The 24173-nt window shown below is 39.3% G+C and overlaps 1 protein-coding gene across 9 annotated transcripts in view; it reads right to left on the bottom strand.

Annotated features, from left to right (window-relative positions):
* adgrl2a (adhesion G protein-coupled receptor L2a) overlaps positions 1-24173 on the bottom strand; it is a 132505-nt gene that overhangs the window by 96668 nt on the left and 11664 nt on the right. For 8 of the 9 annotated variants that reach the window (XM_061824782.1, XM_061824781.1, XM_061824785.1 and 5 more), the window contains one exon: positions 8810-8984. The exons of the other annotated variant lie outside the window; for it this stretch is intronic. In XM_061824782.1, the coding sequence (XP_061680766.1) occupies positions 8810-8885 (76 nt within the window). In that variant the 5' untranslated portion in view covers positions 8886-8984. The remainder of the gene's footprint in view (positions 1-8809; positions 8985-24173) is intronic. 9 annotated transcript variants of the gene reach the window in all.

Below are 24173 nucleotides of genomic sequence, written 5' to 3'. Positions count from 1 at the left end.
GCCCCCCCCGCCCAAAAAAAAAAAAAAGACGTCAGCCAATGTTCCCTCGAAAATGCGCGCGTGCGCAGTTCTGCACCGCTGATGCAGTCTCTTTGCAGATATTCTGCATTGCGTGAAAAAAAAAAAAATAATCCAATGCAAATTGAAAGTATAACATATAGCTATTCGGTTTGTGGCATTTTGCAATGTGATTCAATAAGTGAGGGATGACTGATTGTTACATCCAATGGCACAATTCACATATGTACTGTAAAAAATGAAAAGAGGAAGCCACTGGTTTCTTTTAGGCAGCACACAGAACTTTCTCAAACAATGACCGCTGCCCCGCCACAAGCTAGTTTACCTTACACCCTACCCCGCTCTTAAAGACGTACACTCATAATTACAAATGTTACAGTACTTACGCAGCCCATCAATATGTTTTATAATGACAGCGTCCACCAGTGCTGCTGTATTTAGCAACTCAGTCTGGGCAGTGTAGACCAAAGACGAGCTAGACATGCTGTTTTTGTTGATATTAATGGAGAAAGTTAAAAAACAAATGATGTTGTTTAAAAATGCAATGACTGTCGGAGTATGCGAATAATCGAAGAAAAAGTGGTTAAACTGGACAAGTTTTCTCTTTTCTGAGTGGGAAAGGTCTTGTCTGAAGGCAAAGTAGAAAGTGCAGGATTAGATGGTGTGTAATTTTAAAATTCCATCTTGGCACAGGCAAGTCCAGGATGAAAGCACAGACAATACAGTGCACAAAAAGCTAATTCTGTGTTATAAATATAGGAAGCAACATACAGTAATATTAATCTTAAAATGGTTTGGGAGCATCATCACCCCCTAACCCCCAAATGTCATTGGTAGCTCGCGAGAGGCTGACTGCTTGAAAAGTAGATCTTGGGGTAAAAAAAGTCTGGGCACCCCTGCCTTACATGATGAGGTAAAGTGTTTAAAACATAGTGTTTTTTTTTTTTTTGCATTTACCAGAAAATGTACGAGGTCCCACAAATGCTTTCTTGACAGATAGTACTATGCTTCTGTTTTTGAAAGAAAGAAGAGAAGAAAGCACAACTGACCAGATGAAAGAGCAAGTACATAATAACAGAACATAACCTCTCCTAAGGGTTACGTACTGGCTGGATTTTTGCTATATTCTGTCTTTTTTAATTTAATTGTCTATAATACATTTGTAACCCATTTTATGACCAATTTAAATTTGTCTGAAGCCAGCAGGCATCACTACAACTGGAAGCTCATCAGTGGGTGGTGCAAGATGGTGTTCTTACAGGTTCTGGCTCGTATTAAGCCCTCAGCCTTTACTTCCAGTAATTACATTTTGGAACACCCTGATTGTCTATTTCACTCCATTCACTTTGAGATTAAGGTTTAAAGCCTCTTCTCCTTCACTTTCACGTGATACAAAAAAAAAGAGGACTTTTAAAGGTGCCCTTCGCTGGTGTCCTTGAGAAATTTCAAGTACTTCGGACATATCAAGCTGTGTCAAGAAACAAGAGTTGGTATGAGAGAAAAAAAAACTGCTCCCAAAATACAGTCTCTGAAAGAGTTTTTATATCACATAAATACACAATTTAAGTCAGTGATTTTCGAGTGAAAGCGCATAAAATTAGTCAATTTCACAACACATCAAGAAACTAAAATGTCATAAAAAAGTAGATGCTCAGTAGTATCTACACTTCCTCTCATCTAATAGAAGAGCATTTATTTATTTGGTCTGTCACTATGCCTTAGTGGCATGAAGTGGAACAAAAATACATTCTTGTAAATGAATACATTTTTGAGCAGTCGTGTAAATTTTCCCACACGACAAATCAAGATCGTTGTATCATTGTAATGCAATAAAAACATCCATCCAGCCATCCATTTTTTGAGCCGCTTATTCTCACAAGGTACACCCTGAACTGAATTGGAGCCAATCACAGGGCACATGGAAACAAACAACTATTCGCACTTATAATTACACATAAGAGCAATTTTGAATCTCCAATTAATGTTTTGGGATGTGGGAGGAAACCGGAATGGCAGGACAAAACGCACCCAGCATTTCATGGGGAGGGGTTTGAAACGTGGTCCCCACTATGCTGCCTGAAAACATACAATTTGAAAAAAATAAACTATGATCAAATTATAATTAAACGCTCTGTGACCTAGTTTACAGTTCTTGTCACGCACAGATGTGTATTTTTTGTACTCTTTAATGGTGCTATGGTATTCATCCTGCTGCTCAATTTTTTTCCACCGATTGCTCAGTGTTAGAAACAGTTGAAAAACAACAAGTTAGCAACGCCAGAGTGACAGAACATATTTTGTCTTGATTGATTCTCAGCTGTGCGTCTGACATCATGCCATCCTTCCTTGTCCGTGACACAGAATCATAGCTCCACTCTGTATTTCAAACAGTATTTGGTGAAGCCTTTGAAGAGAGTGCACGGCTGATGGCAAGTGTGAGTTCTTATTCACTTGCTGATACTGACAAATCCTCTCAGCTTCGCTAAATAACACCGCCAGCCTTGAGAGACGATTTAATCATGCATTACAAAAGAAATTTATTGCCGCATTACATGTTACCCAAACCATTGAGAGTATTTCTTTCTAAATCATACCTTCGGCAAAATGTGGTCATTGCCATGGCAACGGGCACAAAGGACGCCAACGGAAAGAATGAACCTGCAGTTAGATAGCAAAGTTGAGTGACTTGTGTGACAGACGATATGATTGCTTGTTAAATGATGACGATGATTAATTTAAATCCCACAGTAGGAACTCCAATTTTTTCTCTGCTTCATAATGATTAATTTGAATTATTTATTATTTGAAAACTTTTTACTTCAATGTTGCTTTTGCTACAATGAATTGGTTGCAAAAGTCACATTCATTTGTGTGCATATGTCCACTTTCATAGGAGTATATTTGTAATAGATTATGTCAGAAAATTTTTGTCTGAAAGGAAATTCAATGCGGCAGCACGGTTGAGCAGCTGGAAAGCGCTGGCCACACAGTTCTGAGGTCCAGGGTTCAATCCCGGGCCCGCCTGTGTGGAGTTTGCATGTTCTTCCCGTCCCTGCATGGGTTTTCTCCGGGCACAGCGTTTTCCTCCCACATCCCAAAAACATGCAACATTAATTGGACACTCTAAATTACCCCCAAGTGTTATTGTGAGTGTGATGGTTGTTCGTCTCTATGTGGCCTGCAATTGACTGCCAACCAGTTCAGGGTGAACCCTGCCTCCTGCTCGTTGACAGCTGGAATATGCTCCAACACTCAATGAGCCATGTGGGGATAAGGGGCTAATAAAATGGATGGATGGATGGATGGATGGATGGATGGATGGATGGAAATTCAATACAGCGTTCTCAAAAGGCAGTCATTTTTCTGTTTTGTTCACTTTATTTAAAGCTCAGCACACAGAGGAAACATGCCATCCATACTGTATATTTGTACTTGTAAATCCTCGGTACCATATTTTCTTTCGTTTCTTCTCTATATCTCTTATTTACATACTCCTTTTACACAGTACACCTTGTGTGCAAAATAAGACATCAGAGAGGGGTTAAACAAGGCCTTCAGAAGAAGCTAGCAAAGATGCTCCTATAATACAACCTTTGAAACATTTCATTTATGAACATTTTTACTGGTTAAATGATCAGCGTACCTCAATGTTAAATTAAGTAATTTCGTATAGTATTTATTTTAATTCATTGCATTTTATTGCAATTCCTAAAAACGTGTATTTTGGCAAATATTTTAAATGGTATTCATCTGCCCAGTGGATATTCTTGTTGTATTTTCTTTAAAACTTTTATTCCTTTTACTGTTTGTATTATAAAATTTGTGCTTTATTCCGAAATGTAGATTGCACTAATTTCATTGAATTCTAATGAAAAGCACTGTATCAGAATATACAGGATATGAAATAGCCTATACCAGGGGTGCCCAGCCCAGAATGATGATGCTCCATTTTAAAATTAATGTTATGTTGCCTCCTATATTTAAAATACAGAATTAGCTTTTTGTGCAGTGTATTGTCTGTTCTTTCATCCCGGATCAAGCTGTGCCAAGGTGGAGTTTTAAACTTATACACCATCTCATCCTGCAGTTTCTACTTTGGCTTCAGACCAGACCTTTCCCATTCGGAAAAGAGAACCTTTTGTTGTCATTTTACATTTTTACACACACCTTAATTTCTGAGCTTATTTGTTCTACTTTCTATGTAAGAAAGTCTTTTTCGGATTGTCCCCAACAGGTCAATAGCAACTTTGGAAGTACATTTAGTGAGAGAATCGGAATATGTTTCAGACGTATCTCGATGCAGTCATGCCTTGAGATCCAAGTTTATTTCTCAAGTTAAAATAAAATGAATCCATTTACTCCTTTGGAGCCTGTTAAAAAAGTGTTTCACAAGGAACAAAGAATATACTGTAGGGCTGTGAATACACGGTGGTGTCCCCTGACGAGACAACGCAAAAGGAAAAGAAGAATGAGATTTACTTATTCTGACAAATAACTACTTGTTTTGAAGTGCATTGAGTCAACGCTACCATACAGCGCTCACATCTCAGGTTTTCTCTTGAAAGTCAAAGCAAAAAAATTGTCCAAATGACATCTCATCTCTAAAAGAAATGTGAATGTCTGGTCACGTATATCTCAAAGAATCCCTATATGTTTTCATCTTTTATGACTGCATCAATAATTGTGTACCATCAGGATAATCAAAACAAGACAAACAACACCTGTATACATGCCACATTATGGATATGGTCACACTAAGAGCTTTTTTTTTCCTAATTTGTTTAAATATCTGACCCATGGCTGTTTCATATGTGGATCTAAATCTATTTATCCAATGCATTGTGCAGTTTGGACATGAAGGTCCCATTCATCTGATGTCTCGGTCATTTTTTTCAAGTTTAACTATCCTGACCAAGGCAGTCAACTTGTGTTTTAAAAAAGCCAAATTGGGTTTGCAATTTGTCAAGAGGCAGCCCAACAGGTTAGTGTGTCACTTGCCATCTTGGGAATGTCAAATTCTGAGCTATTTCAAAATCTCAACTTTGAGCCCTAAGTGTGGATCAAGCCCGAGAAAACAAGACACTGACAACTCCCACAATGCAATGTTAGCGTGTCCATTGTGAGACCCTATCTGTCTGGTCAACGCCCATCTTAACTCCACACCCCAGTTTATACTAAAGACTTTTTAGGAGCTATAGAAGCAATTAGTCTAAATCCTAAAGCAATAGAAACACTGATGACTCCTCTACTGCCACTGACCTCATAGATAACAATCAAGTATCAATGAAGATCAAAAGATTAAAACCTTTGAGTCCAGTATTCAAATATATTTAAAAGGTTTTGTGATTATCAATTCAATTAATGAAGTGAAATAAATATACTATGTGCTGTCTCTTAAGCAATTAATACTCCTATATCACTATGACCAGACACCGTTATGAGTACTTCTTGAAATGCAGTCTTTCCAGTAACCTATATTCAGATATCCTGCCAGACAATTCCGTTTCAGTTTCTCAATGCCTCCTTGAGATTCATATAAAGACCACCGAATGAATAAATAGTCTGATTGTGCTGGATGCCCTGAAACGCAAGTCACAGCAAATCTTTAAAATACACACTGGCTACGGTCATGAAATTCTGTCTGTCCTAAAAATGGACAAGAAAAAAGAAAAGGAGACTTCAGGCCATGGTAGGTACTCCTTAAAGCTTTAGGCGAAATGTTGTTTTTAAGTCTCCAAGCATGTACATTTATCACCTTTACACTGTACGTGTCAACATTGACATTCAATAAAAATAATCAGCTACCAAATGTGCCAGCACCATATCTGAAAAGTTCAATATTTAATTAGAGTGAAATATAAATGGATTCTTGTAAATGGTGTTAAATCCAGCTCCCAAAAAATATTAATGTTTTCAAATTTCTGAAACAAATATCCTTCACTCGTCTGTTAGCGATGTAGCTATATACACATCCATTTTCTTTCAGAGATAAAATGGTGAGGGAAAAAAAGACAGGACTATCGGATGAAAGGCTCGGGATGACAGTGATACAGCTGTGCAAATATAGATGAAAGACGTATACACATGGACTGCAGTCACACAGACATCGTCAGATGTGGTGGATGTGACATACATTACAAAGTAATAGGAGGTCACAATGGTCACAACACAATCCCCTTCAGCAAAAGGAATAATGTTGTATGTATGGAGGTCTTCCTTCCAAATACAAACTTTAAACTATTAACAACATTCAACTAACCCATTTAATTCAATTACAAAAATGCATTAAAAAGATATTAAGCATAGATGCCGTTTAATGAAGCGTGTGGACTTGGGGATATTGTTTGTAATGAACTGTTTCAGGGCTGATCTCTGCAGCTGAGATAGGAAATGGGACTGACATGAGAGGGGAGGAAAAGCAAACTAACAGAAATGACAAATGTTATCAAGAGTGAAAACTTGTGTGCATTTATTTAATAGGTTTTGTGGATTTTTTTCAATGTACGGGGTTACAGCCACAAGTACATTAAACAAGCTATATTACTTTTAAAAAGAAACAAAAGTTTAGTTAGTTTAGTAGCGTTTAGACCTTTGAAACCTTACCAATTTTCTACTGCCCTATGTTTGGGACTTTAAAACAGGTTGAAAGTGATACAATTTGGAAAATACTAATCAGGGTGAAGAATTTCAGAAGTGTCAAATACTTGTTTGGTCTCTCATATACACTATATTGTCACTGAATCCAACATAATCTTCCCATGGATGTCAATAGTACATTTTGCATCCATCCATTTTCTATATTCCTGTTCAAGTTTGCAGGAAAATAAAACCATTTCCAGCTGCCTTGAGGCAAAATGTGAACTGCACCCTGGACTGGTCACACAGCACATTTAGAGACGCATGCACATGGTCACTGAGAGGGAACTGAACAGATACTGTGTGCATGGAAGTCAGGAGCGTAAACAGCATACCATTGGACCGTATTTTAACTTATTTTCCATTTTTGGTGTTGATATACTTTTAATTTTTCGGAATTTGGCTACTTTGAATTCATACCATGATTCCCATTTCCCATTGTTTTATGTAGCCTACTTTCTATATGCTTCTGATTGGCCAAATAGTTAGTTTTTTGTAGATCCATTTCTACAACGTAAGAGTAATTTACTAAATTTGGTTGACTGTAAGGAACATCAATAAATTAATTGATTAGTGACGGCATGGTGGAGCAGGTGTAGAGTGTTGGCCTCACAGTTCAGAAGGCCGGGGTTCAAATCCCGGTCCCGCCTTTGTGGGGTTTGCAAGTTCTCCCCATGCCTGCATGGGTTTTCTCCGGGCACTCTGGGTTCCTTCCACATTCCCAAATGATGTATTAATTGGAGACTCTAAATTACCCTTAGGTGTGATTGTGAGTGATTGTTTGTGTCTATGTGCCCTGCGATTGACTGGCAACCAGTTTGGGGTGTACCCGGTGTGCCCGATGACAACTGGGATTGACTCCAGGACTCTCGTGATCCTCGTGAGGATAAACGGCCCAGAAAATGTATAGATGGATTCATTAGTTTTGTTTTCAAATGCATTTTTCTAATAGGGTGGGAGAATCTTATAAAGCGTTCTTAACAAACCTACTTACATGTGAGTATTGAGCACAATAATGCTGCCCTAAAGACTTGATTAACATCAACATTAATTATGTGTATTTTCTTATCGTGTCTAGAATTGGACAAGTGGACTTACAGTAGCCTTACACTGGATTTCAAATCTATGTAGCGCCAGGTGGGAACTGAAATGCTGCAAGCTCCCTGTGATCCTAACTATCTCCATTTACTCTAAAGAGGTGTAGTCACATTATAAGCCTGGGAAATTGCAAACTCTTATCACCCCATGATGTGAGACATGAGATGATGTACGTTGCCAGCATTGATGAAATTCTGCTTCTCAGTGTTTGCCAAACCCACTGAAGCTGAAAGGAGTCACACACTCCTCAGACTGCTTTTTGTGTGACTAAAATCCAGACCGTGAGACACAACCTAAGACAAATTGTACATTCAAATTATAAATTAATGTCTTCTGTGAACTTATAAAACCATAAAAAGTAGACTGGACCCGTGCTACAACAGTTTGCACCAAAAAAAATAAGTCAGTAAGATTTTCTGATATACTCCACTAAACAAAGCCAATTTTGAAAGTAAATCATCTATTATCAAGAGTGGTGTACCACTATTGTTGTGAATAAAGACTAATAAGTCGAGGCTAGCGTTTATGATGTGCAGATACACATATGAATCTGGCCATTAGGGTACAGTCGAGAGTGATTTAATCACAGCTGAAACACACATGATTAAAATACATATATATATTTTTAGGCGTAAAATGTGTGAGCACTGGCCACAACAGAGAACATTTAAGCCTGAAATTTCTGAATGTATCCAGCTCTGATGCCAATGGGAACAAATGGCGCTCTCAAGCAGAAAATCTCTGGCAAATCACAATTTGTCTGAGATATACCTACTGATGAAAGCGATCCCAATCATCCCCATCTGCCTGAGCCTCTAGTCCTTTGAGCCATATTGCTGAGACATGCACTAGGGGACCTCAGAGGAGCAGCGCAAGCGCTACATTTTTCATTGTTCATGTCAGAATTCAAAAAATAAGTCTGTACGAAAGAAAATTCCCCACTGAGTGCCAAAGTGTCAGTGAGCCTGAAACACTCATTCACAGGATGCTGTAAAAAGGTGGTATGAAAACAAAGCCGTCTGTTTTTACAGGCGCAAAGATTTTCAGGTGCACCTACCCTCAGTGGAGTAGACTTGGGCCAACATGATGATAAACCAACACAAGGTGTGTAGTTTCCACATGGTGCCAAACATTGGTGGTCTCTTGTAGGTTTTTGTTTTGTGACAAAAGACTTCTGATTAAAAAATTCCCCTCCAAACACTCTTAGAGTTGGTCATTATTGAGCCTCTCACCTGTGGAAGAAGCAAGCAGAGAGGGAACATAAGTTCGGCAGAGAAATGTAAGTCCACAGAAAAACACACATTTATTACAAGACACTTACAAAATGTATGTGTAAGTGTGGGGAGGTGGCAAAATGGGAAATGCTGAAAACACACCAAATAATCGCATGAAGTCAATAATCATGAGAGGGGGAAATCCTTTAATGGTATCTGGAAGCGGACCACCTATCAAGCAGGAACTGGGTTCAACCAATACTGTCCAAAGAGTTAGAGTGGAGATGGATGCTACACCTTACTAACACTCAATCTAATTAAAGAAAAAAATCTCCATATATAGATCATAGCCCACACCTTCCACCCAGGAGAACATGAGACATATAGTAAAGATTTTCAAGTGATGTTGATTTATTAAGATATCACAGATTTGGATTCAGCTCTCGCTTGCCGACAGACAGTTGACGCAAGCCCAGAGTGAAAACGCTCCAAACAGTGAAGAAGCTGCCAACTAACTCTCTTTCTACATCCACATGCAGCAGAAATACTAAATCGAATGACAGCGTTAAATGCAATAGTCGTAAATCTCAGTGAACACGTTCCAAAATGTTTTCCAACATTTTCAGCCTGGTGAAATAGTGACATTATACTTAAAACCCACAGAACCAGTGAAACATCCATAATCACAGAGGACAAATATGTGACTTATATGGGTTTGGGGCCAATATTTCTCCCAGTTATCTGCTTTGGTTATTCTAGCTGCAAGTTAAGAGTTAAAGTTAAAGTTAAAGTTTGCCTTTTCCAAGCCAGAGGCACTGGTAAACAAATAAACACTTGAGAGCAAATAGTCAACATGCTCTCTTTTGACTGACCACAAACTTATCTCTGTCTCCCCACCCTTTCACTCCCAAGCAGGATTCCTGTCTCCCCACCTCATCCATACCTGTCGCACGAGTAGGACTTTGTTTGAATGTTTGTTTTTCCTCTCATTCGCTGCAAAACAAATGCCCCCCTCTCAAGTCATGGATACACTTGTGAGCCTCCACAGGGTGAAACCTAAAATCCATACCTACGTGTCCAGGCATGCGTTACAAACTGGTAACGGGTTTCTTTGTCCGCCTGTTTACACTGCAGGGTTCAACTCTGTTCTCTCAGTTCCATGAACCATTAGCACATTTACCAAGGGATATAGCACCACTCAGGGAACACGACACACGTAAACCTATTAGAAACTGTTTTTCTTTTTTTTTTTAACCACAATCACAAACAGCCAAGTCCTACTTTATGTCTGCAACCTGTGTCTGAATGTTAGTTTTCATGCACAAATGGGGCATCTTGCTTGTCACGTACAGCCAGAACCGTAAAACTCTGCTTCCCCTCACTGGAGAATACATACTGGCTGCAGAGCTTTTGATCTATTTCGTGTTTGCTAGTTCGCAGACAGAGTACTACTTCCTGGGCATGAAAACATGCAGCATGTACACATTAGGCAACAAAGTTGTAATTAAGCCCGCCATAATCGCCTCATCTAATATGACAGTTTGTCTCACTGGAGATTTCTAATTTCAGAGCCATTAAATGGAGGTTAACAGAAGTACGAGGCACAAATCTGTATATGTTTAGGTACATACATTTTACACACACGCATGCACACGCACACACAATATATATATATATATATATATATATATATATATATATATATATATATATATTTATATATATACACACACACACACACACACACACGCACACACCCACACCCACAGGTATTTTCAGGCTATTTCACCCAAACCTTGTGGCAGCATGGACAATGGACCCAATGACTTTGTTTATATAGTTCATTCTGCAAATATGTGTGCATTGACAAAGAGAAAAAAAAGAATTACATGCACATCCCAGTTTGTCCAAAAAGGTGAACGAGTAAGAAAATATACCGGTGTTGTGAATCCGAACTTAAATATCGAATAAGATTGAACATTTATGCCAGGCCCATAGTCAATTATGTAGATGGAATGTCCGATGGAAGATATCAGGATCAGAATCACAGTCAGCTTTATTGGTGAAGTGTGTAAAAACACACAAGGAATTTTTCCTCCGGCAGTCGGTGCTGCCCTGGTACAACATACAGAACAAGAACAATAAAGCAACAACAACCAAGAACAAGAGACTTGTATCTATAGGAACTATTCCTTATAGGAGTCATGCAAGATGTAAAATCTTCTTCATTTAGATTCAAATTGTCTTTAGAATACCTTTTGTCAGTCTATACAGTACGTGATCTGTGAATGAAGATTTTGAAGATTTTTGTGACTCCACTAAACACAGAAGAAATTGAGTAAATGTAATTTTCTGGATAAAAATAAAACCAATGTTTAATGCAATGCTGTTTCAGAGTTACTTTTATTATGGTGAAATAATCACACATCCTCTGATGGAAAACACTTGCCATCTCAGCAATTTTCATAGGATTTTAGAACTAGTGAGTCTGTTTTTGTTTTCAGAAACATTCACTTTAACTTTTTCAAATCTTTGTCTTTCCAATGTCTCGCAAACTGACACAAAGAGACCTATTCCACTTGCCTGGAGACTAGTCGGTGACCTGATGGCAACCTGACTGTTGAGATATCTCAGTCACTTCTCTAAGAGAGAAGCTGGATTGTCAGGTGGACGTGGTGAAATTGTACATTTATTTCATTGGAAACTTTTGGGTGATGACTCTTTACAGTATGTTGAGCCTTAAACACAAATGCAAAACTGCAATAAGTTGTCATCTGAATTTATTAAGTCATCTCTACTTATCCCCAATTCAACCTATGAAAATTTTAGAACAATCTCTCCAATATCTCCGCTGAGTTCCTATGTTATGTCGAAACTTTTATTCCACAAAATTGTGAGCAATTGTCACCAAAATTTATATAGAGATCTCTACCTATGCTCACTTCAACTTTAGCCCCCAACAGTTTGGATTTTATGGACATTGAGTTTTCCAACTATTTTGGTGCTTGGTGTCAAAAAAACAAGGAATTGTCACAAAAATGTGTAAGGACATCTCTACCTATGTTCATCTCGACCTCTGAAAATAACAGAACGATCACCCCAATATTTTGGATTTTTGCTCATTAGCTCTAAGTGTCCGTGTTAAGCATACACAGCACACACACAAACACACTCATAGATATATACACATATATTAAAGGATATATCTATAGCCTGTATCAATGACTCTTTCCTGGGTGGAATGGTTGTGACATCTGGAGATGTCTCCCAGACATCTTCTTGTTGCGGGCAAAAACAATATTCCGGTCTCCTGGAAATGTGACTAATCAGCCTTAGCAGTCTCGGAAATGCCTCTGCCACTAAACGTGATCCTTCAAGAAAATGTGTGCATGACCAGGAGGAGGGTATTTACAAAGGTTAAAAATTTGGTGCTGATACAAAGATTGTTACCCCTGCTGGAAGTCGTCACCTTATCGTGGTGGAGGGGTCTGTGTGTCCCAATGATCCGAGGAGTAAAGTTGTCTGGGGTTTCATGCGCCTGGAAGTGTCCCCCCAGCAAAAAGGTCCGAGGTGAGGGACCAGACAAAGCATGGCTAATAGACCACTATGATGAGAAATATTGATGGATTGAGGTTTCCCTTGACCAGAAGGTCACTGGGGCCCACTTCTGGAGCCAGGCCTTTAGGTGGGGCTCGAGGGAGAGCCTCTGGTGGCTCGGCCTCCCTCTATGATACAGAGCTGGGCACAGCCCGAAAGAGTAACGTGTGTCCCCCTTCCCATGGGATCACCACCTATTCACACAAATTCACACAAATTTAAAGTCTAAAAGTAACCTGTCATGCATGCTTTTGCCCAGATGAAAACCTACACAGGCACGGGGAGAACAAGTAAACGCCACACAGGTAGGGATTTGAACCATGGTCCTCAGAACTGTGAGGTAGACGGTTTAACCAATGGTCCACCGTACCACCGTGAGATATACGCATTCACACCATGTACGATATGTAATACCAATGGCTGATAGCTCTACCTTGAGTGAGGTAGATTCATTAAGTTTATATCACTGTATTGCGTTCCTCTTATTTTAATAGAAATGTGTGTTAAAGAGATTTTCCTAGCTTGGTTGTGATTAATGGACTGAATTAAAAGCTTAACCTCAAATTGTTGGTATTTAACAGGACAGCACAAGTTCTCTGTCAAATTACAGTCTCCCTACACTGCAGAACTATTAATTTAATCTTTTTCTGTTTCTGTCTGCATTTCAATTTAAACAACCCCAGAGACCTGAGCAGCACATTAACAGTTTCTAAAGATGGCTATGTCTGAGGATGCATACAGTCTTTAAACTATTACTGGATCCATATTTGTTTTTTCTTCTGTCATGATCTCCGGGACACATCCTCAAAATACCTCAAGTGTCTGAAGACAAAAAACAGAAGCCTCTTAACAGATTTGCCTGAGAGACAGTAAAGTCCCCCGCCATGAAGTAAATGCAGAGTGTATATCCCTTATACATGTAGATGGTTGTTCTAAAATTGATTATAACAGTCTTGTACGTAATGTATTTTGTCTCATGCTGTGCGTGTTCAACATGCACAGACACCAAAGGCACAGACCAGAGGGACACTGTCTGAGTAGCATTCTTCTCATTAGATGCAACAAAGTCTCCCCTCTCAGCTGGAGGTGGCTTTTCTCTCCATAAGCCTTTAAACAGAGACGCCGGCAGTGATCATACGCTGAGGCCCCTCCACATAGCTATGATCTATGAACAGGTGTTTGCATCTACAGACCTGAGCCACCTGAGCCAGAAAGATGATAAAGGGCAACAGAGTGGTTTGATTCCAAAGGCACAGTTGAAGGACCAAGTGACCAATTGTGAATTCTTAACTATTTATGTATTTATTTATTTATTTATCGTTTGATTTGAGTGAACTCTGACTGAAATGACAAATACATTTATTTTTAAAACTACTGACCTCTTCTATTTATATATTACGTATATACTACGTATAAAACCAGGGGTTGTGGGTTCGTATCCCACAGGGGCCTCCACTCCCTGAGAAGGGTTCCGTCAGGAAGGGCATCCGGCGTAAAAATTGTGCCAAACATATATATGCGTTCATCTGAGATGACACACTGTGGCAACCCCGAAAGGGACAAGCCGAAAGAAACTAATATTTCAAATTTAATCGTAGAAGTTAAAAAAAAAAAAAAAAGAGTTTAGACCATAATTTGAAACACTATCATTGATGTGTCTTAGCATGGCAAAGCAATCTGAGAATGATTTCATAGAAGGGCTGTTGTAAAATTGTTTCATTTTTGCTTCCTGCAGAACTAAACTAGCCACTTCTTCATGACTTTAATCATCAGTCAAAAGTATTAAAAATACAATAGTGTGCTGCTTTTAGATGCAATTTCCAATCAGGACAGAATGCAAAAAAAATGTACGCAAGCATTCATCAAATTCCCAAACAGAAAGTTGAGGAAACAGTAAGAGGATGCGGTCGGAAGAGTTGAGATGCTGAAAGATCTGCGGCTGTGTTGTCGTCACTTCAGCCCAGATTCTTTCTTTTTATTCTTTCCTCACAAGCAGTCTGAACGGCAGCATTTGGCCAGCATAGGACCGGCCAAAAGACACAAAAGACAGGAGGTGCTGGCCACCTACCTTGATCAGCCCACATTAGCACTGAATATGACCACCTCCAGTTTCTTCACACCAATCATCTTCATTCTCATTCCTTGTGTCTTCCTTGCTCTCTTCATTTTCCTGATCACACTCTGGCTCAAACTGAAATGGCTGAACAGTGTTCATCGGTCCCAGGGTCTGCTACAGTAGCTACTGATAAAAACTCCCTGTTCAATGTCACTACCAAGAATCCACTGTGACAAAAAAAAACAGCTTCCCTATGTTGAAATTACATTTTGTAAATATATAGGAATCTGGAAATGATTATCGGAAGTTGTTGCTCAAATCAAGAGATCATATACAGGGAGTATTCGGTTTAAGATGGTCTCGACCTAAGACGTTTCGACTTTACGACACCTGAGTCTTGTCCGCCATTATGGCCACAGCACCATTGTTTCTGCTTAGCTCATGCAATTGGCTTATCTGTGTTTGAGTGCTTTGTGTGCAGTTTATTTGCCGTTTTCGCCCACCTTTTTACACATTATGGCGCAAAAGAAGAAAGCTGTTTTTTTTTGTTTTGTTTTTTACCATGGAACCGAAGCTTAACATCATAAAAAAAATAAGGAGAAAGGATTAACACCGACGATGGACATAAAGACTTCAGTCAGATGACCATGGTGATTATTATTAAGGACAAAACCCATATTTTAGCGCACGCTTTTTTTTAGCAGATGTTTAAAGTATCCTGGAAAATGAAGACGCGCTAGGGGTGTGTATGACAAAGCGTATCAAGACAGACCATTGTTTTTACAGTTAAGAGCAAAATTGGGGCTCAGTAGCCAAAAGGAAAAAGATGATTAGAAGAGACAGGAGGAGGGATGATTGAAAAGGCCAGTTTTAAATTTGAATTAGAGGGGTGGGGGGCAGGGTCTGAAAACAAGAGGCAGATGTGAAAGAATGCATGGCTTCTCCAAGACAAAGGTTGTGGTTGTCCCTCTTTGCCTGTTAGAGGGCCACTGGAGAATAGAGGAAAAGTTGGGCTTTTCTATTAAACGAAGTCTGGGAGGGAGAAGGGGAGTTGGGGGTGTCTGCAAATAAAGAACGAGAGTGGGGGAGTGGGTTCAAGTTACAATAAAAAGATTGACAGCTTTTAAGTCTTGCTTGACCCTTGAATTAGCCCCTCAGCTTTCAACAAACCCCAAGAAAGAGTTGGGATGTTAATTGTCAACGAACATCACAGAAATGCAAAGAAGGGGGAAATACAGACCTGGACACTCACACAAATGTAAATCAGAACCAATAGACCACCATGTGTTGAATCAGAAGGTTGTTTCAATTGGTTCTTTTCAATCGTATGCTCACACATAAATTCATACTGTAAGACCCCCTCTCATCTCTGATCTCAGAAAGACTAAACTACCTGGGGACTCAGAGCTAAGATGCCAAACACTAAGGGACACCGCCAGGGAAGGAAAATACTCCAAAGACATTAGTATTTGCTTTGACATAGCTGAAGACATACAATTTGAAAGCGGAAATGAAAAAATTCGCATTCCAGCGGGAAGAGATTGGACTGTTGATCGGATGAGTCTGGAACCCTGCTGAGCCCGATATGGGGCAGCGGTGAATCAGGCGTTGACCCCTTCTGCGGAGGGAATGATTGAGAGTAGCCCAGGAATGGCATCCACCCAAATGCTCTGTGACTGCTGGTGCCCCCACCCCAAACAACGGTCCTGACCAAAGATCACAAAAGAGGAATATCAGGTCAAACTTGCACATAGCACAACGGGAGAGATCAGGGTAGGGTGTTGGATGGGGATGATGGTTGGCGGCAGGGTAAAGTTGTAATCTATAATGGAAGGGGGAAAAAAACAAAGTAGGACACCAGAGAAGAGATTTCTTACTGTATGGGCAGAATAATAGCTGCTCTAACTCAGGATCGATACTTTCTGTTTCCGTCTTAGCTAAAAAATATAATTTTACTGCTGTACAAGCATCACTTTCAGGCAAAAACAATTTCACAACAGAGCCCATGACAGCAGCATGGTGCTTGTCAGGCTGATTGCTTTTCTTGTTTGCACCATTCATCATTTTTATGAGCCACTCAATTCATCAATGAGCTGAGCTCTCGACTGATAAGGACATATGGCTACTAAATAAAGCAATAATGTGCCATCGGTTGGAACAATACAAGGCATTGGGTGCAACACTGGAGCAGCTTTACTATGAAACACAAAAAGACAATCCAGACCATCGAGAATTTAGTCGACAAAACTGGAGCAAATAGGTAAAAATGCAGAAACTTGTCTGCTATGATTCAGCTGTATTGCTTTCTGCCTGAATATACAGTGTATGACATCCTTAGCCTCATAATCACTTCAGCAATGCCCCAAAAATCCTATTAGTGCTGTAAAATACCTATACCTGTCCTTCCATACGGATTATCGCTAAATGATTCGACATGGCAACAAAGTTGTAATACGGTTTCCATAAATTTGAGTTGTAATTTTGATATTTTACTGGCAACTAAAGTAGATTATCTGGAAAGGTATTTCAAATTGTCATTTCTACTCGCTGATAGCACAAAACTATTCTTTCAGCTCTGTTGAGATAAGAAGGATTCAGCCAGGACCATTACACAGTGTATTTGCCAAGCGTTCCCCATGCTTGGGAATTATTATGCTGACATGAATACAGGGCGATAAACAGAAAGATCAGGAAGAGGAATGAGCTTTTCATGGTGATAGGAGCTGCCAATCAGGTCCAATAGGTTCTTGACCAGACATGGTTCACCTTGAAATACCCTGAATACCGTATATGTAATGCCTATACAATGAACTCTGAACTCTCCTGACCAGAAACCCAATCTGATGAGAATGTGCACATAAATACTCTGCCAGGTTGTTGCTCAGAGAGCACATTAGGACAGCATAAAAAGTAATATTTACAGTGGGACACAGTTGGTCATGGCTAAGTTGGTCCAAACAAATTGAAGGATGAGACAAACTGAACTCATATGTCTGCTAAAAGACTACTGAAACCAACATGGAAATTACACATATTTTCAGCAATTGGGTCGCATGTCAAAGATTATCAAATCAACCACTTGACTAAGGCTCTGGTTATACTACAGTACATACCCAGCGGCCATGGCAGCCACATTTCAGGCCACCGTGGACAAAGCGGTACGGTTTTGAGACAATGGAGACAGATGAGAGAGGCAAATGTGCCATCCCGTGATTGTCGTGGATCGCTAGCAAGATTTTTAAACCGTCAAAATATTTGCCATGGCAGTCACAATGAAAATGAGAAACCTAGTCAGCCCTAGTAAAATGGAGTGAACGCAACTAAACCTGACAGTATGCAATAGGGCGTATAAAATAGAAGGCTCCCCGTTGTGGGACAGAATGCATGTCTTCCCCAGCATCTCACTCTCTAAGGCATTCATTTACAAACCCAATTCCAATTAAGTTGTGACGTTTTGTAAAGCATAAATATAAACAGAATAAAAGGATTTGCAAATTGTGTTCAACATATATTTAGTTGAATACACTTCAAAGACGATATATAATGTTCAAATTGATCAATTTTATTGTTTTTAGTAAATAATCATTAAATTGGAATTTATGGCTTGCAAAACTTTCCAAAAAAAGCTGGGACCGTTGGTAAAAAGAAACTGGGAAATTTGAGGAATGCTCATCAAACATCTGTTTGGAACATCACATAGGTAAACAGGCTACTTGGGAACAAGTGCATGCCATGATTAGGTGTAAAACGAGCTTCCCTGAGTTGCTCAGTCATTCACAAGTAAAGATTGGGTGTGGTTCTCCTCCTTGTGAACAAGTGCATGAGAAAATAGTCTAACAGTTTAAAAATATTGTTCCTCAAAGTACAATTGCAAGCAATTTCTTTTCATCATCTAAGGTCCATTTTAAATTCAAAAAGTTCAGAGAATCTGAAGAAATCACCGCATGTAAGAGGGAAGGCCAACAACCAACATTGAATGCCGGTGACTTTTGGTTCCTCAGGATGCACTGCAAAAACAAACGATATCACCACATGTGCTCAGGAACAGTTCAGAAAACCAATGTCAGTAAATACAGTTCAGAGCTACATCCATAAGTGCAACTTAAAACTCAACTATGCAAAGCAAAAGCCATTCATCAACAACACCCAGAAACGCTGCCGGCTTCTCTGGAGCCAAGCTGATCTAAGATGCCCTGTTGTTTTTGGAATTTGCTGATATCGTCTCCTCTGGGCCAAAGACCCTGAAGAACATCCATCCATCCATCCATTTTCCAAGCCACTTATCCTCATAAGGGTTGCGGGAGAGCTGGAGCCTGAAGAACATGATTAGCCATACTAGAAAAGAATAAAGTCTAATTGCAGATCCATTGCAATAGATGGCAGTGGTGCTCTTGTTGCTCGGAGTATTTGCTTAGATGGCAGTGGTGCTCTTGTTGCTCGGAGTATTTGCTTCACGGCGGAGTAGTGTCTATTGCAATAGTTTGAGCAGTTAACAAACTTGGAAGATTATCTTGGAATGTGGGGCAGACTACTTAAAAGGATACACTGATTTCTTTGAGAACCTGCATGAATTTGTGGATGCTACTAATTATGAAGCTATTACAGTGATTATCTTTTATATATAACGTTATATAGCGGCGTACTCCCATTGTTTGCAGGAGGGTCACATTGTTTTTCCTTCTTTGGGTTGTAAAAGAAAACAATTGAGAATCACTCATGTGACGCAATGTTTCAACTTCAGGGGAATTGGGTTTGTATTAAACTGAACACTGTTGGTGACTAACACATGAAACTAAGTTTTGAATGTTTACTGAGCGATAGTATGACCACAGTACTGTTCCTGCCACAGCACCTAACAGGATTCCGTAATAGACCATGAAAAATCTTATCATTACTTGAATATAGACAAAGAAAATGGTGCTGCAGTAGCTGCCGGGAATGTACTGTATCTTAAACGTAGCCAAACAAACAACCAAGTCATAACTCTGGTCACTATACTCAGCCTCACCAAAAATCTGCAACTGTGATTATTTATTTCCATGTCCATGTTTGTTTGCCAAAAAGGAAGCAAGTCCTTTGGATATATGAAGCACACTTTAAGTGTACAGTAATAATGCTGCTGTATTTAACGGATCTGCACCAAAAAGCAGCTTGTGTGACTGTCTAATCACCTCCCTCTTTCAAAATGACCGGTAGTATTAAACAGCATTATTAATTTTTAATATAGAGGACAGTGACACAATAAATGAACAATGTAAATGAGATGATGACACCGTTACAAGGAAAGTGAAAATAACTCATTTGTCAATTCCATTGTAAGAGATACTAGTGAATAGTGAAACTTCACCTTAAAGTCCTTCTTTGCAAATTATTGACTTTGATATGCATAAAACCTTAAAACAGCTTGGCAAACAATCCTTTATGGGAGGCCAGCTTTCATTCAACCATTATCAGTTACAGTTGGGAAACCCTTCGTGTAAGAAACGGAAATAATATGTTCCAGGAACTGTCATCATCATCATAAAACGTAATTGTACAGAAAATCATTTGTCCTCTGACCTTTACGTAACATTTTAACAGTCAAGATGAAGAGAATCCTAAATAACCATTTTTAACATTACACACTCAGTTTTAACTTCAATGGTGATATATAAAAACATGATCCTTAAGTGATTTGTGTCACAGATAGAACTTACACGTTTTTAATTACTATGCAATTGTAAAATAATGAACATTCTTCTGTGGGTTAGGTAAGAAATTGTGATTCTGGATTTGTTCTGTTGTGAGGTACACTGGTGTGCTGTGTGACATCATGCCTGACGGGGGTTTATTTATTTTTACTTTTGATGGATAGTTCACCCCTAACATCTTTCTAAAATTAGCTCTCTCGTGACCATATGGAAGTATCCTACTGCTAAAAAAAACACCTAGTTCTTCCTGATGCTGTTGTGCATTTCTGTGTAAATGAAATGTTAGATTGCAACAAAGTGTAAATAAAATATATCCCATTAATCACTGTGTGATTGGGTGAATGTGTGTAAAGGCAAAATTTCCTTGGTGACGCTTGCATCCAACAGTGATTCAGTAGCACCTTTGGCGTCCATCAACTTTGTCATTATACCACAACATACTTTCTTTAAATGGTGTGTGGAACTGAAAACAAAATTCTAAGCAGGCTTGTAAACCAGAAATCGTTGTGGGCTCTTTTTTTTTTTTTTTTTTTTTTTTGAAGAGTGACAATTCTTTGATATTAAAGGCTTTAGCCATAATGTGGGTGACTGTGACTTGGTGTCTAATTGATGCTTTCAACCTTTTACAGCCCGTATGAAGGACAAACGGATGATATAATGGGCACCACCGTGCAGCTCTTAAATAGAACAATGTGAGAAGATTTTACACAGTACCATACAATGAGAGACAACCTAACAGATGACTTATACTTTCGGTTTTGTGTTCTTATGACGGTATGACATCTTCAATGGACCATGCAAACCTTGTAAGATTTTAAATGCAGTCAATAATGGATTCAACCCATTCAGTTTAGATGAAATCCAAGAGAGAAACGCCTGAGACCAATTACATAAGTGTGTAATTATTTAAACAGAGGCATGAATCTGCTGTAGCCAGCTTCATATTGAGCGTGTTACAATCTCTCCCATGGCGCCGCTGTATCTATTTTCAATCCCAAAGACGGCATGAATGCCTTCATCCGACAAGTGAAGCGGCACATGTCAACCTAAAACAAGGTATGGCTCTGTCTCTCGTCAGGAAGCACACTCACAAATTCATTCATACACACGCACATCCACACACACACACACACACACATACACCAAGAGCTAGGTTTCATCTTTCCAAAAATCCAATCACCTGTCAGCCCTAAATCACAGCACCCGGACAGGTAATGAGCTTGTTAAAACTCATGCAGCTTTTTTTTTTTTTTTTTTTTTCAGATTTTGCTCCCAGAAAACTACATATGTGACAACAGCAATAGCATTGGGAGGTGGTACATTGTTTTATTTTAAACATTTGTTCAAAACAAGAAGCAATAAAGAGCAATGCTTTGAAAAAGTTCAAGGTGCACTATTAAACTTCCTGCAGCAATTTTGGAGTCACAGCACCGCTGACTGGCTGGCCCCGCCCTAGTTTTTTGGGGAGGCTGAGTTGTTTCCTCAGTATTCATTAGCATAACATCAGGACAGAGTGGCAGATTGTGATGCAAACAAGCTCAACCCACCAACCCTCTATTTTAATAACTAAGGTGCGAGTGAATTCTGATCTGCTCACTGTACAGTGGATAGGGCACTTTAGGGCGGATCTAATGACAGTTTCAAGCTTGGAGAGTTGTCAAGAGCATATTGAAATTCATGAGATGATGAAAATGGACTTACTTAACTTTGCCTGGCACAACACAGCTATTTGATGACATCTTCAATTAAAAAAATAGCACATTTAGTGTTTTATTGAAAAGAGAAAAATAGAATGTATCCCTTTCCCACATTATTCAATTATAATTGAAACACTTTTCTTTCATGGCCTGTCTTATCATCCACCGGTGGACAGTAGATAGAGCAATCACTTGTGTTACACCTTGTGTGCATTTAATGTGTTTGCTTCCTGGTGATAACCAAAATTGGGGATGGAAGTTTTTTTTCCCCTTCAGTGAATAATTTTCAAGGAATCTAAAGAAACAGAGCGAGAGGCTACACAAGACCGCCAAGCAACATGCGATAAAACATTCAAAGAGGAAAATTATCTATTCCCGACACAAAAGGGATTTTAATTCCCAAAACAAACTACAAAAGGGAGAACAATTTCACGTCGCACCTTTTGAATTGCTGCTTGGGAATGCGTAGGAATTTGAGATGTGAATCTCGGTATCTGTGCATAAAACTGTATTAGCTACAGATGTAAGTCATACAAAATATTGACAGCAGAGGACAGCTCACTTGGAATACAAAGTGAATCTGGTTAAAAAAAGAAATAAAAAAAGTCATAATTCAGAATTACATGATAACGTAACACTCAGTCCACTGAAACAAATACTAACCAGCCGGTCAAAGAATTAGGTAAACTTACTCCTCACATGTACCTGTAGCTAAATGAGGTCAGTATATCATATAGCACAGTTCTCAGTGACTGTAAACCACAACAATAAACATTATTGAGCTCAAAATTAGTTATCATTGTTCTGTGAGTGGTAGCTTGTCGTCATAATTTTTAAAAAGGTTCTGTTCTGCTTATTCTTACAAGGGATGCAGGAGTGCGAGAGGTGGAGGGGGTGGACCCTAAGCCAGCTATTTTTGGGTAAGGAACAGAGTAAACTCTGAACTGGTCGCAAGTCTATATCGGAGGTCACAAAGAAACAAAGAGCCATTCGCACTAACAGTTACACCTACAGGCAATTTTGAAACTTTAATCCAGCTACCGCGCATGTTTTTGCAGATGCTTATTGGCAATTTGAGAAAGAAGTAATCTATATGTATGATTGGCATTCTGTAGCATAGGTCAGAGATCCCCAACCTTTTTTGCTCCACGGAACCATTTAAGTAGTTTTTTGTTTTTTCCCCACGGACGGGCTGTCAATGTGGGCCATACCTGTATGTACAAAGCAAAACTAAATTAACACTACCAGCTTATGCAAAAATTGTTATAAATAAATAAATAGATAAATATTTAAATAAATAAAACTCAGAACGCGTAACAGATAATAGGAACTTTCTTTTACTTTGAGGTCATAGTCTATTTCGTGATGGCTTTTTCCTTTTGGAAAGAATCTCTCCAAAGATGTTTGGTTTTTGCTCAATTTTGCCAGTTTACAGAAATTGTGAGGATAAGCTGTTAAGAAAATGAGTGGTTGGATCGATGGATGGAAGACAGGCGAAAATATAAATCAGCGGTAACTGTATGAGGCCCCAGAACAAATACGGATCACAACCAGTCCGCAGACCGGGGGTTTGAGACCCCTAACCCTAGGTAACATCAACTCTGGGTTTGCAAACGCAAAATTGAGAAACCAGTGTTATCTTTTTTGCAACATGTCCTTGGTTTCCCAGGATATAGCAAATAGTGGTATAAACTGAGACAAATGCATGTTGCCAATGTAATGAGTTTTAAACCCTAAGGTAGCCCATCCTCAAGAGAACTCGTTTTTTCTCCCAATAAGTATTGGGGACAAAACCTGAAATAACTCACAAAATACAATGGGACCGGACGAGAAGCTTTGTTGTTTTGCTTGTGGAAATTAAAAGATCCCAGCAAATGTAGTTTGAATGGCCCCCAGCAGTCCATTAGAAGAATCCAAGTTATCCATCATACCAACTATCCAATTTCTGAGCCGCTTATCCTCATGAGGGTCGTGGGAGTGTTGGAGCCAATCCCAACTGCCATCGGCCAGGAGGCTGAGTACACCCTGAACTGATTGCCAGCCAATTTCAGAGCACATGGAGACAGACAACAGTCATACGCACGTTGATTTAGATTTAGAGTCTGCAATCAATGCATGTTTTTGGGATGTGGGAGGAAACCGGACTGCCCGGAGAAAACCCACGCAG

Source organism: Syngnathoides biaculeatus, chromosome 7, assembly GCF_019802595.1.
Source record: "Syngnathoides biaculeatus isolate LvHL_M chromosome 7, ASM1980259v1, whole genome shotgun sequence".
In the NCBI taxonomy this organism is placed as follows: domain Eukaryota; kingdom Metazoa; phylum Chordata; class Actinopteri; order Syngnathiformes; family Syngnathidae; genus Syngnathoides; species Syngnathoides biaculeatus.
Note: the sequence above shows the minus strand (reverse complement) of the source record. Positions and strands in the feature narration are given on the sequence as shown.